Source organism: Bombina bombina, chromosome 1 (assembly GCF_027579735.1).
Source record: "Bombina bombina isolate aBomBom1 chromosome 1, aBomBom1.pri, whole genome shotgun sequence".
Taxonomy (NCBI): Eukaryota; Metazoa; Chordata; class Amphibia; order Anura; family Bombinatoridae; genus Bombina; species Bombina bombina.
Genome location: NC_069499.1, coordinates 48,557,837 through 48,576,438, shown reverse-complemented (window position 1 = coordinate 48,576,438; position 18,602 = coordinate 48,557,837). Strand labels below are relative to the sequence as shown.

At 42.0% G+C, this 18,602-nt stretch overlaps 1 protein-coding gene across 1 annotated transcript in view; it reads right to left on the bottom strand.

Annotated features, from left to right (window-relative positions):
- Positions 1 to 18,602, bottom strand: part of TBPL2 (TATA-box binding protein like 2) — a 137,220-nt gene that overhangs the window by 41,374 nt on the left and 77,244 nt on the right. The window contains exons 3-4 of the mRNA XM_053705502.1: positions 6,865 to 6,952; positions 6,693 to 6,784 (exon numbers count right to left, since the gene is read on the bottom strand). Of these exons, the coding sequence (XP_053561477.1) occupies positions 6,693 to 6,784; positions 6,865 to 6,952 (180 nt within the window). The remainder of the gene's footprint in view (positions 1 to 6,692; positions 6,785 to 6,864; positions 6,953 to 18,602) is intronic.

Here is an 18,602-nt window from a genome sequence, read left to right as displayed (position 1 = left end):
ATTTCTTTCATATTAACAAGAGTCCATGAGCTAGTGACGTATGGGATATACATTCCTACCAGGAGGGGCAAAGTTTCCCAAACCTTAAAATGCCTATAAATACACCCCTCACCACACCCACAAATCAGTTTAACGAATAGCCAAGAAGTGGGGTGATAAGAAAAAAAGTGCGAAGCATATAAAATAAGGAATTGGAATAATTGTGCTTTATACAAAAAAATCATAACCACCACAAAAAAGGGTGGGCCTCATGGACTCTTGTTAATATGAAAGAAATGAATTTATCAGGTAAGTTCTTACATAAATTATGTTTTCTTTCATGTAATTAACAAGAGTCCATGAGCTAGTGACGTATGGGATAATGAATACCCAAGATGTGGATCTTTCCACACAAGAGTCACTAGAGAGGGAGGGATAAAATAAAGACAGCCAATTCCTGCTGAAAATAATCCACACCCAAAATAAAGTTTAAAGAAAAACATAAGCAGAAGATTCAAACCGAAACCACTGCCTGAAGTACCTTTCTACCAAAAACTGCTTCAGAAGAAGAGAATACATCAAAATGGTAGAATTTAGTAAAAGTATGCAAAGAGGACCAAGTCGCTGCTTTGCAAATCTGATCAACTGAAGCTTCATTCCTAAACGCCCAGGAAGTAGAAACTGACCTAGTAGAATGAGCTGTAATCCTCTGAGGCGGAGTCTTACCCGATTTAACATAGGCAAGATGAATTAAAGATTTCAACCAGGATGCCAAAGAAATGGCAGAAGCTTTCTGGCCTTTTCTAGAACCAGAAAAGATGACAAATAGACTAGAAGTCTTTCGGAAAGATTTAGTAGCTTCAACATAATATTTCAAAGCTCTAACAACATCCAAAGAATGTAACGATTTTTCCTTAGAATTCTTAGGATTAGGACATAATGAAGGAACCACGATTTCTCTACTAATGTTGTTGGAATTCACAACCTTAGGTAAAAATTCAAAAGAAGTTCGCAACACCGCCTTATCCTGATGAAAAATCAGAAAAGGAGACTCACAAGAAAGAGCAGATAATTCAGAAACTCTTCTGGCAGAAGAGATGGCCAAAAGGAACAAAACTTTCCAAGAAAGCAATTTAATGTCCAATGAATGCATAGGTTCAAACGGAGGAGCTTGAAGAGCTCCCAGAACCAAATTCAAACTCCATGGAGGAGAAATTGACTTAATGACAGGTTTTATACGAACCAAAGCTTGTACAAAACAATGAATATCAGGAAGAATAGCAATCTTTCTGTGAAAAAGAACAGAAAGAGCAGAGATTTGTCCTTTCAAGGAACTTGCGGACAAACCCTTATCTAAACCATCCTGAAGAAATTGTAATATTCTCGGAATTCTAAAAGAATACCAAGAAAAATGATGAGTAAGACACCAAGAAATATAAGTCTTCCAGACTCTATAATATATCTCTCTAGATACAGATTTACGAGCCTGTAACATAGTATCAATCACAGAGTCAGAGAAACCTCTTTGACTAAGAATCAAGCGTTCAATCTCCATACCTTTAAATTTAAGGATTTCAGATCCGGATGGAAAAAAGGACCTTGCGACAGAAGGTCTGGTCTTAACGGAAGAGTCCATGGTTGGCAAGATGCCATCCGGACAAGATCCGCATACCAAAACCTGTGAGGCCATGCCGGAGCTATTAGCAGAACAAACGAGCATTCCCTTAGAATCTTGGAGATTACTCTTGGAAGAAGAACTAGAGGCGGAAAGATATAGGCAGGATGATACTTCCAAGGAAGTGATAATGCATCCACTGCCTCCGCCTGAGGATCCCGGGATCTGGACAGATACCTGGGAAGTTTCTTGTTTAGATGAGAGGCCATCAGATCTATCTCTGGAAGCCCCCACATTTGAACAATCTGAAGAAATACCTCTGGGTGAAGAGACCATTCGCCCGGATGCAACGTTTGGCGACTGAGATAATCCGCTTCCCAATTGTCTACACCTGGGATATGAACCGCAGAGATTAGACAGGAGCTGGATTCCGCCCAAACCAAAATTCGAGATACTTCTTTCATAGCCAGAGGACTGTGAGTCCCTCCTTGATGATTGATGTATGCCACAGTTGTGACATTGTCTGTCTGAAAACAAATGAACGATTCTCTCTTCAGAAGAGGCCAAAACTGAAGAGCTCTGAAAATTGCACGGAGTTCCAAAATATTGATCGGTAATCTCACCTCCTGAGATTCCCAAACTCCCTGTGCCGTCAGAGATCCCCACACAGCTCCCCAACCTGTGAGACTTGCATCTGTTGAAATTACAGTCCAGGTCGGAAGAACAAAAGAAGCCCCCTGAATTAAACGATGGTGATCTGTCCACCACGTTAGAGAGTGTCGAACAATCGGTTTTAAAGATATTAATTGATATATCTTCGTGTAATCCCTGCACCATTGGTTCAGCATACAGAGCTGAAGAGGTCGCATGTGAAAACGAGCAAAGGGGATCGCGTCCGATGCAGCAGTCATAAGACCTAGAATTTCCATGCATAAGGCTACCGAAGGGAATGATTGAGACTGAAGGTTTCGACAAGCTGTAATCAATTTTAGACGTCTCTTGTCTGTTAAAGACAGAGTCATGGACACTGAATCTATCTGGAAACCTAGAAAGGTTACCCTTGTTTGAGGAATCAAAGAACTTTTTGGTAAATTGATCCTCCAACCATGATCTTGAAGAAACAACACAAGTCGATTCGTATGAGACTCTGCTAAATGTAAAGACTGAGCAAGTACCAAGATATCGTCCAAATAAGGAAATACCACAATACCCTGTTCTCTGATTACAGACAGAAGGGCACCGAGAATCTTTGTGAAAATTCTTGGAGCTGTAGCAAGGCCAAACGGTAGAGCCACAAATTGGTAATGCTTGTCTAGAAAAGAGAATCTCAGGAACTGAAAATGATCTGGATGAATCGGAATATGCAGATATGCATCCTGTAAATCTATTGTGGACATATAATTCCCTTGCTGAACAAAAGGCAATATAGTCCTTACAGTTACCATCTTGAACGTTGGTATCCTTACATAACGATTCAATAATTTTAGATCCAGAACTGGTCTGAAGGAATTCTCCTTCTTTGGTACAATGAAGAGATTTGAATAAAACCCCATCCCCTGTTCCGGAACTGGAACTGGCATAATTACTCCAGCCAACTCTAGATCTGAAACACAATTCAGAAATGCTTGAGCTTTCACTGGATTTACTGGGACACGGGAAAGAAAAAATCTCTTTGCAGGAGGTCTCATCTTGAAACCAATTCTGTACCCTTCTGAAACAATGTTCTGAATCCAAAGATTGTGAACAGAATTGATCCAAATTTCTTTGAAAAAACGTAACCTGCCCCCTACCAGCTGAACTGGAATAAGGGCCGTACCTTCATGTGAACTTAGAAGCAGGCTTTGCCTTTCTAGCAGGCTTGGATTTATTCCAGACTGGAGATGGTTTCCAAACTGAAACTGCTCCTGAGGACGAAGGATCAGGCTTTTGTTCTTTGTTGAAACGAAAGGAACGAAAACGATTGTTAGCCCTGTTTTTACCTTTAGATCTTTTATCCTGTGGTAAAAAAGTTCCTTTCCCACCAGTAACAGTTGAAATAATAGAATCCAACTGAGAACCAAATAATTTGTTTCCCTGGAAAGAAATGGAAAGTAGAGTTGATTTAGAAGCCATATCAGCATTCCAAGTCTTAAGCCATAAAGCTCTTCTGGCTAAGATAGCCAGAGACATAAACCTAACATCAACTCTAATAATATCAAAAATGGCATCACAGATAAAATTATTAGCATGCTGGAGAAGAATAATAATATCATGAGAATCACGATTTGTTACTTGTTGCGCTAGAGTTTCCAACCAAAAAGTTGAAGCTGCAGCAACATCAGCCAATGATATAGCAGGTCTAAGAAGATTACCTGAACACAGATAAGCTTTTCTTAGAAAAGATTCAATTTTTCTATCTAAAGGATCCTTAAACGAGGTACCATCTGACGTAGGAATGGTAGTACGATTAGCAAGGGTAGAAATAGCCCCATCAACTTTAGGGATTTTGTCCCAAAATTCTAACCTGTCAGGCGGAACAGGATATAATTGCTTAAAACGTTTAAAAGGAGTAAATGAATTACCCAATTTATCCCATTCTTTGGAAATTACTGCAGAAATAGCATTAGGAACAGGAAAAACTTCTGGAATAACCGCAGGAGCTTTAAAAACCTTATCCAAACGTATAGAATTAGTATCAAGAGGACTAGAATCCTCTATTTCTAAAGCAATTAGTACTTCTTTAAGTAAAGAGCGAATAAATTCCATCTTAAATAAATATGAAGATTTATCAGCATCAATCTCTGAGATAGAATCCTCTGAACCAGAAGAGTCCAAAGAATCAGAATGATGGTGTTCATTTAAAAATTCATCTGTAGAGAGAGAAGATTTAAAAGACTTTTTACGTTTACTAGAAGGAGAAATAACAGACAAAGCCTTCTTTATGGATTCAGAAACAAAATCTCTTATGTTATCAGGAACATTCTGCACCTTAGATGTTGAGGGAACTGCAACAGGCAATGGTACATTACTAAAGGAAATATTATCTGCTTTAACAAGTTTGTCATGACAATTATTACAAACAACAGCTGGAGGAATAGCTACCAAAAGTTTACAGCAGATACACTTAGCTTTGGTAGATCCAGCAGGCAGTGATTTTCCTGTAGTATCTTCTGGCTCAGATGCAACGTGAGACATCTTGCAATATGTAAGAGAAAAAACAACATATAAAGCAAAATAGATCAAATTCCTTATAAGACAGTTTCAGGAATGGGAAAGAATGCCAAATATCAAGCTTCTAGCAACCAGAAGCAAATAAAAAATGAGACTGAAATAATGTGGAGACAAAAGCGACGCCCATATTTTTTAGCGCCAAATAAGACGCCCACATTATTTGGCGCCTAAATGCTTTTGGCGCCAAAAATGACGCCACATCCGGAACGCCGACATTTTTGGCGCAAAATAACGTCAAAAAATGACGCAACTTCCGGCGACACGTATGACGCCGGAAACGGAAAAGAATTTTTGCGCCAAAAAAGTCCGCGCCAAGAATGACGCAATAAAATGAAGCATTTTCAGCCCCCGCGAGCCTAACAGCCCACAGGGAAAAAAGTCAAATTTTTGAGGTAAGAAAAATATGATAATTCAATGCATAATCCCAAATATGAAACTGACTGTCTGAAAATAAGGAAAGTTGAACATTCTGAGTCAAGGCAAATAAATGTTTGAATACATATATTTAGAACTTTATAAATAAAGTGCCCAACCATAGCTTAGAGTGTCACAGAAAATAAGACTTACTTACCCCAGGACACTCATCTACATGTTTGTAGAAAGCCAAACCAGTACTGAAACGAGAATCAGTAGAGGTAATGGTAAATATAAGAGTATATCGTCGATCTGAAAAGGGAGGTAAGAGATGAATCTCTACGACCGATAACAGAGAACCTTATGAAATAGACCCCGTAGAAGGAGATCACTGCATTCAATAGGCAATACTCTCTTCACATCCCTCTGACATTCACTGCACGCTGAGAGGAAAACCGGGCTCCAACTTGCTGCGGAGCGCATATCAACGTAGAATCTAGCACAAACTTACTTCACCACCTCCCTTGGAGGCAAAGTTTGTAAAACTGATTTGTGGGTGTGGTGAGGGGTGTATTTATAGGCATTTTAAGGTTTGGGAAACTTTGCCCCTCCTGGTAGGAATGTATATCCCATACGTCACTAGCTCATGGACTCTTGTTAATTACATGAAAGAAATGTATAGCTTAGAGGAGAGAAGGGAAAGAGGAGATATGATAGCAACTTTCAAGTACATTAAAGGGTTTAGTAAAACTGAGGCTGTGGGTATTTTACATAAAATGGAAAATTCAAGAACAAGGGGTCATGAGCTCAAGCTAAAGGGTAGTAGATTCAGGAGTAATTTGAGGAAGCACTTCTTTACAGAAAGAGTGATTGATTTATGGAATAAACTTCCTCAAGAGGTAGTAGCAACAAACACTGTGGGGGACTTTAAAAATGCATGGCACAAGCATAGGGCTATCCTACGAACTAGATAAGTTTATACTGTTAGGTAAGGTCGGGCAGACATGCTGGGCCTATGGCTCTTATCTGCCGTCAATATGTTTCTAAGTGTTAACACTACTCAAGGAGTAATAATCTGGTTGGGGACATACAATGATATGTGGAGTGAGAAGTGATTTGTCTCCAATGTTTTATAGCTTTTTCTTCAACTATTGTTCCTGTATCCGAGCTTCAGCTGAGGCATTTGGTACGGTTTCTGCCACAGGCACTGCTGGGCTTTTTACAGACTTTGATTCTTCCAGGTGACATTATCTGATGTGATAATGCACATGTGACATGAGAATTAGAGCCTGGTTAAACCAGATATAGAGGGTTTAAACTGTTAGCTAGCATATATTGCACTAAGTAGTACATAATTATTTTAAAAGTGACTCACCACACAGTAGATCCTAACAGAAGACATACCACTTGCTATATTGCCAGAAAGTATATAGTACGCTTCTGGCCTCTGCTTCAGCTTAATCTATCATAATGACCTCTAAAGCAGACAAAAAAATCCACCACACAATTTTATGTAATTTAATCCATACTGTACCTCTTTGCTCCAGTACAGACCATTTTTCCAGAGCTGAAAATAAGTGCTGTGGTCCTGGGCTCCCGAATCCTCATTATCACAGCAGCAAATCTCTAAATTTAAACAGCAAATCTTTATTATATATGTTCCAAATTGTTCACGTATATACATAGTGTTAGAATGAGTGCCTCACCTTAGGGTTATATTCTGCATTTCTGGCATGTAGAGCTATTTTCTTCAGATCAAGTTTACAGGCTAAATTCACTGTAGACACTATATTTCTGAAAAACACAAAATGGGAAAAAAAAGTTTATCTTTACATTTACTTATACATAAATACACTTGTGTAACTACCATATAATACCTGTATGTGCACATTGTGATGAGAGTGGGAGGTGACGTCACCGGATGGGGGCATGGCTTATAGCCGTTATAGTCTATGTCGCAGTGACTAAGTTAGATGTGTTGTACAAGCTGCTTACTTCTATGCTCTACAATAAAATAGCATTGTACCTTCTATGCTGTGTCCTGCATCTCATGACATGGTGTCAGAAGTACTTGCCTGCGCTTCTGTTTCCCGAGTAATGACGATGTTGAAGTTTACCCCACCTGAGCCTTTTGATTTCTCTCAGCCTGCAGCTTGGCCCACATGGCGTCAGCGGTTTCAGCGCTTCAGGATTGCTTCCAAGCTGGACAAGGAGAGTGGTGAAGTACAAGTTAATTCTCTTTATATTCTATGGGGAAAGATGTGGAGCCAGTGTTCAATGCTTTTACTTTCCAAGAAGGGGAAGAATTTGACTTTAAAATAGTTATGGATAAACTCAGTGCTCACTTTGTGCCCAAATGAAATGTGATTCATGAGAGAGCTTGTTTTCACAAACGTGCTCAGCGTGTGGGAGAATCTCTGGAGTCATTTGTGCGCAGCCTGTATGAACTAGCTGAATTCTGTGAGTTTGGTGTTGCTAAAGAGGAGCAAATCGGAGACAGAATAGTCATAGGAATTGCAGATGCTGAGGTCTCACTGAAGCTACAGTTGGAGGCTGAATTAACGTTAGATGGGGCTATTAGGATGGCCCGCCAGAGTGAACTATGGAAAAACAAAGTGCTGATCTGAGGTCAGAGTATTGAGGATGAAGTGCAGCAGTTCAGGAGAGCTGCAGGTGAAAGGCACAGTGTGAGCGGTAGACCAAGGGCAACAGATAGGCCCAGAAGCGGATGGGTGCAGCAGGCTCGCTGCACGCTATGTAATCGTACCCATGATCAGAATGTCATATGCCCCGCTAAAGATAAAAGATGTAGAAAGTGTAACCGAATGGGCCATTTTGAAGTGGCGGGTAAAACTGAATACATTAAGGACATGCAGGTGGATAATGACCAGGAGGGTCAAGAAGTGTCCTTTGTAGGGTCTGTTGTTGAACGGTCTGTTTCAGACGAAGATTGGTGGGTTACCCTTACTGTAATGGGAGCCAAGGATGCTTTCAAAATTTACACAGGAGTAGACATCGCTGTAATGTCCCTTGCAGCATTCATAAAACTGCCTTGACAGCCTCAGCTTACAACAAAAGTTTTTAATCCTAGTGGCCACATCGATTGTGCGGGGAAATTTCTTGCCAGCTGCGAGTACAAGCAGAGGAAATTCACCATGTAGGTACATGTAATTAGAGGTCAGTGTGTTAACAACCTATTGAGCAGGAAAGCAGCTTGTGGTTTGGGCCTTGTCGCCAGAGTGAATGAGATTTCAGAAGACATGTTTGGTGAATTGGGCCTACTGAATTGCAACCCACAGTCAGAATTTCATTTAAAAGTCATGCAGTCCAATACAGCATTATCACTCCTCGTACAATTCTGTTCCCGCTCATGCCTCAAGTGGAGAAGGAACTTCTGCGTATGCAGAATATGGGAGTTTTCGAAGAGGTTGCTGAAGCAACTGACTGGTGTGCCCCATTGTGCCTTTTGGGAAAAAAAACAGGAAGGTACGCATCTGCGTAGATTTGTAAAGGCTGAATGATGTGGTGAAGAGAGAGATATATGTGCTGCTGATGCTCGAAGACATAGCCCGAAACTGGCTGGGGTGAAGTTCGAAGATGCAAGAGACTTCTGATGAGACTGCTCAGGTTCAACGTTCAGGCATTGTATGTGCAGGGGAAACAACTGGTAGTGGCAGATACACTATCCAGGCTCCCGCTGGCTCTTGCCGAAGAATCTTCAATGGAATCAGATGTGAAGGTGTATGGATTCAGTTCTGGCATCCAAATCTATTTAGTCAGGGAAGCTATAGCAAATAAGAAAGGAGACATATTAAGATACAGACCTTTAAGAAGTTATTAAGTACATAAAAGAAGGTTGGCCCGAGAGCCAGGCAGCCTGGATGTCTTTAAGGTCTTAGCAGTCAGAGAGGTCACAGCTCACAGAGCTGGATGGGTTAGTGCTGTTCCAAGACCGCATTGTCATTCCTGTTAGCATACGGCAGGAGATGTTAAGATTATGATGGCCACTTGGGTATAACTAAGCGCAGAAGAAGGGCAGCTACGGCAGTATGGTGGCCTGGGATCAGTTCCGACATTGCAAGCCACGTGTCAAAATTTGCTTTTTTTGCCAGAAACGCCAGCCTACTCAGAGGAGGGAGCCCTTGATTTCTACCCCGCTGCTTGCAGGGCCATGGCAGAAAATAGCTCCAGATTTGTGCAAACTGCATGGGAAAAAAAAAAAAGTATCTAGTCGTGATTGACTACTATTCCAGGTATTTGGAGATTGCACCCTTGAATGAGATCACCAGTCAAGCTGCTATCACTCGTCTCAAGAGCTTGTTCGCCCAGTGGGTCATACCAATGGAGTTAGTGAGTGATAACGGAATGCAGTTTGCTTCCCTGGAGTTCAGTTCTTTCAGCAGTGAATATAATTTTGTCCATTCTACGTCATGTCCACATTACCTGCAGGCCAATGGATTGGCTGAAAGGGCAGTTCAAACAACAAAGTTCATTTTGAAGCAATTTGAGCCGTACATAGCTCTTTTGGCCTATAGGGAGACTCCCATCCAAGCCACAGGCTTTAGCCCGGCACAGCTGATGCTAGAACAACAGATCCACACTATACTACCGTATGTGGGTGTTTTCCAGCCAGCCTGCTCTGTTCCTCAAAATGAGGTCCTTAGGAGGGATGAAGAGGCAAAAAGGGGCTACTGATTTTTCTACGACAGAAAACACTCTGTGAGGCCCTTGCAGGAGCTGAATGTGGGCCAAAATGTCAAGAGTTAAGCTGGATGATGAGAAGAAATGGAAGACACCTGCTACGGTAATAGGACGCTCTCCAGAACCAAGGTCTTATGTAGTCCTTACAGAAGGAGGGACAGTCACACGTCAAAATAGAAGACATCTTCAGCCAGTACCTGAAAGTTTGGGACTGGATGCCTCAGAGCCACAGCCCGTGGGATCCCCTGTTTTAAAAGGGGTACCTTCCCCTCAGCAAGACCACAGCTGGGATACTTCTTTGCTTCTAGCAGACTCTCAATCACCTTCTTCTGTATCAGAACAGAAGAATTGTGAAACTTCCAGCCCGCTACCGGGATTAGCACTGTAGTTAGAGCAGTGACCAGAAGAATGGGCAGAAAAATCCCATGGTCACTGTGGACTAGGGTAGTCTACCCCGATGTTCAAGTCAGGATTGTATTTCTTGTTGTTTACATATATTCTCTTTAACTTGTTATTTGTTGTACACTAAACAAAACAATTTGTGTATGCTTCTTGTCTACCTTGTTATTTGTTGTACTCTTAAAAAAAAAAATGTATGCTTTTTCTTTTGAAAAAGGGGAAGAGGAGAAGAGCGGGAGGTGATGTCACCGAATGGGGGAGTGGATTATAGCCATTATAGTCTATGTCGCAGTTACTAAGTCTGCAATTAAATAGCGTTGTACCTTCTATGCCGTGTCCTGCATCTCATGACACACATGATGACTATATGGTCAAAATAGTTCAAGACAGGGTCTCTAAATCAATAATGATGTACTCTATGGATATTGTTTTCTATTTTTTAAAACCTACCCCTCAAACTTCTCCAAATTGTAAGTGGTTTGTGTCTGAATCGTGGATGAGGTGCTGAAATTGAACATATTCCGATCTATACAGCTTATATTCACCTGAAGTTGAAAGAGAGATTGTTCCTCTCATCTGCTATGCGTTTAATTTTGTAATCTTAGGCTGCTGGCTCAAAATACATAAGTGGTGCCATTACTGGTGCAGTATCATTTTGAAACAAGATTTGGTGATTTTAATCTTTTAAACATACACAAAAAAAAAAAGTAAACTCATTGTTGTCACCTTTAAAGTTTACTGTAGTAGTAGAAATCAAGAAAAAGAAAACAGAAATGGGGTGTCCACTGATCATTTGTGCTGTTAATTACCTGGGGTATATAGATATTATACAAGTTTTGGTTGGGAACCAATATCACTACTTTCTATTTAATGAAGGGGTAATAATGGGATAATAGAATATATTAAGCTATACTTTATTACTATTTGTTCAGGTGCTGTGTATCTAGGTGAAAGGCAATTGTTTGGTCCAGTATGAAGACTGGGCAGGATACCCCTTTAAAGGGACATGAAACCCACATTTTTTTTCTTTAATGATTTAGAAAGACCATGCAATTTTAAACAACTTTCAATTTGACTTCTATTATCTAATTTGCTTAATTTTCTTGATATTCTTTGCTGAAAAGAATATTTAGATAGTCTCAGTCTAGTCAAAATTAAACTTTTATGATTCAGATAGGGACTTTCCAATTCACTTTTATCATCAAATTTGCTTTGTTCTCTTGGTATTCTTTGTTGAAAGCTAAACCTAGGTAGGCTCATATGCTAATTTCTAAGTCCTTGAAGGCTGTCCCTTATTTCAATGCATTTGGCAGTTTTTCACAGCTAGAGAACGTTAGTTCATGTGTGCCATGCAGATAACATTGTGACCACGCCCGTGGAGTTTCAAATGAGAGAGCACTGATTGGCTAAATGCAAGTCTGTCAAAAATAAGTCAAATAAGTGGGCAGTCTGCAAAGGCTTAGATAAAAAAGGTAAAAATAAAAGAATATTAATATAACTGTGTTGGTTATGCAAAACAAGGGAATGGGTAAATACTTAAATTATGCTTACCTGATAATTTTCTTTTCTTCAGACTGAAAGAGTCCACAGCTGCATTCACTACTTTTGGGAATTCAGAACCTGGCCACCAGGAGGAATATCAGGGTGAAAAGGTGCCAGAAGAAGAAAAATAACAGACGCCCCACAGAAAAATACAGGTGGGGAGCTGTGGACTCTTTCCGTCTGAAGAAAAGAAAATCATCAGGTAAGCATAATTTAAGTTTTTCTTCATAAATGGAAAGAGTCCACAGCTGCATTCATTACTTTTGGGAAAACAATACCCAAGCTATAGAGGACACTGAATGCTAAAACGGGAGGGTATCAAGAGGCGGTCCATTCTGAGGGCACCAAGCCTGAAAAACTCATACCCAACAAAAACTAGCTTCGTCCGAAGCCAAGAAAAAAAAAATGCCCAAGGACACTGACCCGCAGAAGTCCATAACCTTGCTAGAGACCGCAGGAACTAGACTCGACTGAGCCAACTAGCCTCCGAAGAGACACCGTCACCTGACAGTCGGTCCCACAAAAACCACACCCCTTACTAGAGAAAGGGTTAAACCACTGATTCAACCAAAAAGGACACGGATAAAACATCCAATAAGGGACTCCAGAGAACCACAAAATAGGGCACAAACGAGCCCCAAGGACACAAAGCAAAAACCCCGAAACCAGGGCCAAGCTAACATTAACCCAACCGATCCAGCAGAAACAAAGGGAGACAGACCCAGACCCCAGTCTGCACAGCATCCAAGGGATCGAAAATCCTAGAGTCAGAACAGAGAAGATAAGCTGAGTGTATCCACACCCTGGAACAACCGAAGACAAAGGTGTCCAAAAAGCGCTGAACAGCAGCTCAGACTATCTAATCAGAAAACCTAAGTCTCGCGCTCCAAGCTCATGTAGGCGAACACCTGACATCGACAACTGAAGAGCCAAAACACTGTACTCTACCGTCATCCCAAGACAACTCCCAAGAATGCAGCCAGACCTTCCCACAAGAAATGAATGTGGAAGATAAACAAAGCCCCTCAAGGAAGGCTCAGAAAAAACTTGCATAACTCGAGTACTAAAGTAGCAGAGCAAACAGATATCAGATCCTGCTCCAAGCATCAGACCAGCCCAATCGATAGGCATGTCCAATAGACAAGAGGAACAAGGTGATCACGAACCCCAAACACCCTGGGGAATGGAAAATGGAGAGGAGCTCATTTCCCCCCCCCCCCCCGCAATAGATCTTGGGTGCCAACCCAATCTGCTCTTCCACAATTAAGGGCACTCCCAAGGAGGACCCCCCGAGGACTTGGTATAGAAAAGCACAAATAGACCCCCTTAGGAAGTCCTGGCACAATACCCTGTCATTTTCAACAGGGAAACTTTCCAACAGTAGGAACAGGACAAGCCACCAAGCCGCAGTATGCTGCCTGCATAACATAAATAAAAGTTACTTGCTCCGATCTCCTGCACGCAGGGCAGGAAAACAACGCTCCAGAGAGAGAGGAAAAACCCACCTCCGAGCACTAGCCGGTACTGCGGTAGTCCAACCAACCCCCCCCCCCCCAAAGGGGAGAGGACAAAAAAAGGCGCACATGCCCACATGACATGAAGCCATAGCCTGAGCAAAATCCAGGACCGAGAGACGAATCATCCGGACACAACTGAGAAATACTCCCTCACCAAAAAGGAAGCACAGACTACCCGTAAGGGCAAACAGACCCCCGCTGACAACACTGGGTCATCCCGAACCAGTCCAACAGGATCATAAAATCTCTATACCTTCCAAGAAGGATCAGAAACAAGAACCCTGTCCTGAACAGTCCACAGGAACAAAAGCCTCCAAACATCCAAAGAAGGATCAGTGACAAGAACCCTGGACCCGGGGCCGTTCTAAAACAGACTATACCCCAGGGGAACCAGAAGCAAACGTCAGATTATAAAGCAAGAGCTTTGCCTGGGTACAAACCTCCTACGGGGAGGAGAGTACACTAGTTCCCACAGAAATTTGGAACCAACTGATATGTTGCAGCGGATCTCAGTGGAGCCTCAGCTGACTAAATTAAAAAGGCCAATGAGGACTGAATACAATCCCCCCATGACCCTAGGCAAACCAAGGACCATTGTGTCTTCTTAGAATGCTAACTGTAACTTGTAATGAAGAACAAGGAAAACAACACAAATAGTAGTGAGAAACCACTCAGCGCCCCAGCCGAACCAGCCAGACACAACGGGCACCACGTGTCTGATATAGTCCTCAAAGACAGAATGATCTGTACCAAGTCAGGACCAGCCTGAAGCAAAGGGCCCCCAGAACTTTCAATGGCCACAAGTCACCCCCTAGAAGGGAGAGATAAACAGACAAACATAGGACAAAAACCTGCCCTCACTCTTGAAAAAAAAACTTCTATAGAAGTAACAGAGCGACCACAAAATCGCGAGTATCAATTCCATAGAAGAAAATTTCCAAATGAAATATAATAACAAACGTGAGCTTCAAAATCAAATAAAATCCGTCCTAACCGTATTAAAATAAAAGATAGGGCAACCCGCAGGTTATCGCCCAGGAAGAAGGGACACCCCCAGGACCAGCCCAACAGGGAACCGATACTTCCAAGCTCAGAACTAGAAAGGATACTCAAATAAAGAAGACGATAAGAAGAATACTTCATCCCCTTATGTCTAATCGTGCATGCCATTCGGAGAGGAAGACTGAGAATCCCCCAACCCGTTAAGAGTGGGATCCTCCAGCAGTGCCAAAACGTGCCTCAGTAGAACACGATGGCGCGCCAGTCTATAACGAAAAGCAAAACTTCACTCCGCTGGGGCAAATGAGGCTCCTGGCCACGAAGGTTGCCCCCCTGAAGCCTCAGGGGTATCCACTCCTCCAGAAGGCTGAACTGGACCAGGCGATCCCACGCCTGACGAGCCCTGGTTAACAGAACATGGACAATATCATAAACGCACTCCTGGGAGATGTAAATGCACCAGCGCCAAGGATATGGCCATGCGGAACCATGCTGTAACCTCCAGAGGAAACAAGCCACCTTCCAGAGAAGGATAAGCAGCATTGAGGATGGTTATAGGGAACGCATCTCGCAAGAAACAGCATCCCCAGAGGTGGATGGCTCAGTAGACCCCTGATTCCCCGATCCTGAGGAACGCAGCATTGTAAAAAAACAGCATTCAGAATATAACTTATAGGTATGTATCACCCGGGCCAATTCATATTCTTCGCAAGAAGTAGAATCTGAATCAGAGACATCCGTCTCGAAAAAAATCAGAATCCTCTATAACCGGGATATTGAAAGAATGGACCAATAATAAAAATATAAACGGCACCCTACACCTCAATGGCTGGGGCACTCACCACCTCCTAGGACTCAGACACCAGTGAACCAGAATTTTTCCATCGCCACACAGTCAGGAATGTGGAAAGGGAGAGCAAAAGCGTAACCACGCCCGGTCACATAATTAAAGACCCCCCTGTTCAATAACCCCCCTCAGGAGATATTAACCCTTGATTCCAAGATACAAAGGAGCCTCACTGAGACCCTTTGTTAAAGTTATCCCCGAAAGGATAAACAGTTGTATTACAGTATGACGAAAGTAAAATGAAACGATCTTACCGGAATCTATGCGGTGGAACAGGAACACGGCCCTTCAAGTGTGACAGATAGTAGCATCGCTTCTGACATGGACTTGAGAGAAGAAAGCAGGCAGCGAAACTCGTCAACGCCGATTGCTGGTAGATCTGTTAACATGAGTCGGGATGGTTTCGCAGAAGGACTTTCCCTGCATCTCCGGACTAACTTTCATGAGGCTGACAGGACTACTTAAAACTCCAGTCCCATTCCAAAGAGTACTACCGAATCGTCTGACACTTCTCTGCCAACCTCCTGGGACGAAAGGCAAAGAATGACTGGGGGAAGTGGGAGGGGTATTTAAGCCTTTGGCTGGGGTGTCTTTGCCTCCTCCTGGTGGCCAGGTTCTGAATTCCCAAAAGTAATGAAAGCAGCTGTGGACTCTTTCCGTTTATGAAGAAAAAAGGGATTATCTATCTTTTTAAACAATAATAATTCTGGAGTAGACTGACCCTTTAATGATTAACCAGATTGTTTATACTGGTTGCTGCTTATAATCTCAATCTAGGTAATGGTTTCTGTGCCCTGATTAGTACTTCATTCTGAAATCAGGTATTGTAATCGGTCACAATATTCAGTGAAGATGCAACTGGGGTTAGATGGTAGTGAACACTTCACACCAGAGTTAGGTAATCTAATATCATAGGCTTAAAGGGACACTGAACCCAAATGTTTTCTTTCGTGATTCAGATAGAGCATGCAATTTTAAGCAACTTTCTAATTTACTCCTATTATCAAATTTTCTTCTTTCTCTTGGTATATTTATTTGAAATGCAAGAATGTAAGTTTAGATGCCGGCCCATTTTTGGTGAGCAACCTAGGTTGTCCGAGCTGATTGGTGGATAAATTCATCCACCAATAAAAAAGTGCTGTCCAGAGTTCTAAAACAAAAAAAACAGATGCCTTCTTTTTCAAATAAAGATAGCAAGAGAACAAAGAAAAATTGATAATAGGAGTACATTAGAAAGTTGCTTAAAATTGCATGCTCTATCTGAATCACACAAGAAAAAATTTGGGTTCAGTGTCCCTTTAATATCATTGAAATAACCGTACAATAATTAGCACTTCACCCTCAAGTCAGGTAGTCTGTTAGGCAATTTACATAGATATAAAGTTGATTCTGCTTTAGTTAGTATTCCCAAATATATTAAAGAAGCATGTTAATTATGCTGTCAGTGAAGTTACCGTACTGGGTAATGCTTTAAATTGAAGCGCCAATGTTATACAGCGCCTATTGAAAGATGAAAAAAGAAAATTTATGCTTACCTGATAAATCTTTCTCTTGTGGTGTATCCAGTCCACGGGTTCATCCATTACTTGTGGGATATTCTCCTTCCCAACAGGAAGTTGCACGAGGACACCCACAGCAGAGCTGTCTATATAGCTCCTCCCCTAACTGCCACCCCCAGTCATTCGACCGAAGACAAGCAAGAAAAAGGAGAAACTATAGGGTGCAGTGGTGACTGTAGTTTAAAAATAAAAAACACCTGCCTTAAAGTGACAGGGCGGGCCGTGGACTGGATACACCACAAGAGAAAGAAATTTATCAGGTAAGCATAAATTTTGTTTTCTCTTGTAAGGTGTATCCAGTCCACGGGTTCATCCATTACTTGTGGGATACCAATACCAAAGCTTTAGGACACGGATGAAGGGAGGGACAAAGCAGGAACTTAAACAGAAGGCACCACTGCCTGCAAGACCTTTCTCCCAAAAATAGCCTCCAAAGAAGCAAAAGTATCAAATTTGTAGAATTTAGAAAAAGTATGAAGCGAAGACCAAGTCGCCGCCTTACAAATCTGTTCAACAGAGGCCTCATTTTTAAAAGCCCATGTGGAAGCTACCGCTCTAGTGGAATGAGCTGTAATTCTTTCAGGAGGCTGCTGGCCAGCAGTCTCATAAGCTAAACGGATTATGCTTCTCAGCCAAAAAGAAAGAGAAGATGCCGAAGCCTTTTGGCCTCTCCTCTGTCCAGAGTAGACAACAAACAATGCAGATGTTTGACGAAAATCCTTAGTAGCTTGTAAATAAAACTTTAAAGCACGAACCACGTCAAGATTGTGTAATAGATGTTCCTTCTTTGAAGAAGGATTAGGACACAGTGACGGAACTACAATCTCCTGGTTCATATTCTTATTAGATACCACCTTAGGAAGAAATCCAGGTTTGGTACGCAACACTACCTTATCTGTATGGAATATCAGATAAGGGGAATCACACTGTAAGGCAGATAACTCTGAAACTCTTTGAGCCGAAGAGATAGCTACCAAAAACAGAACTTTCCAAGATAAAAGCTTGATATCTATGGAATGCAGAGGTTCAAACGGAACCCCTTTGAAGAACTTTAAGAACTAAATTTAAACTCCATGGCGGAGCAACAGGTTTAAACACAGGCTTGAGTCTAACTAAAGCCTGACAAAATGCCTGAAAGCCTGGAACATCTGCCAGACGCTTGTGCAGAAGAATAGACAGAGCAGAAATCTGTCCTTTTAAGGTACTAGCGGACAATCCCTTCTCCAATCCTTCTTGGAGAAAGGATAATATCCTAGGAATCCTAACTTTACTCCATGAGTAACCCTTGGATTCACACTAATGAAGATATTTACACCATATCTTATGATAGATTTTCCTGGTGACAGGCTTTCGAGCCTGAATTAAGGTATCAATGACCGACTCAGAGAAACCACGTTTTGATAAAATCAAGCGTTCAATCTCCAAGCAGTCAGCCGCAGAGAATTTAGATTTGGATGTTTGAATGGACCTTGGAGTAGAAGGTCCTGCCTCAGCGGCAGAGTGCATGGTGGAAGAGATGACATGTCCACCAGATCTGCATACCAAGTCCTGCGTGGCCATGCAGGTGCTATTAAAATCACCAAAGCTCTCTCCTGCTTGATCTTGGCAATCAGACAAGGGAGGAGAGGAAATGGTGGGAACACATAAGCCAGGCTGAAGGACCAGGGCACTGCTAGAGCTTCTATCAGCGCTGCCTGGGGATCCCTTGACCTGGACCCATAACAGGGAAGCTTGGCGTTCTGACAAGACGCCATCAGATCCACTTCTGGTTTGCCCCATAGTTGAATCAGCTGGTCAAATACCTCCGGATGGAGCTCCCACTCCCCCGAATGAAAAGTCTGCCGACTTAGAAAATCTGCCTCCCATTTCTCTACTCCTGG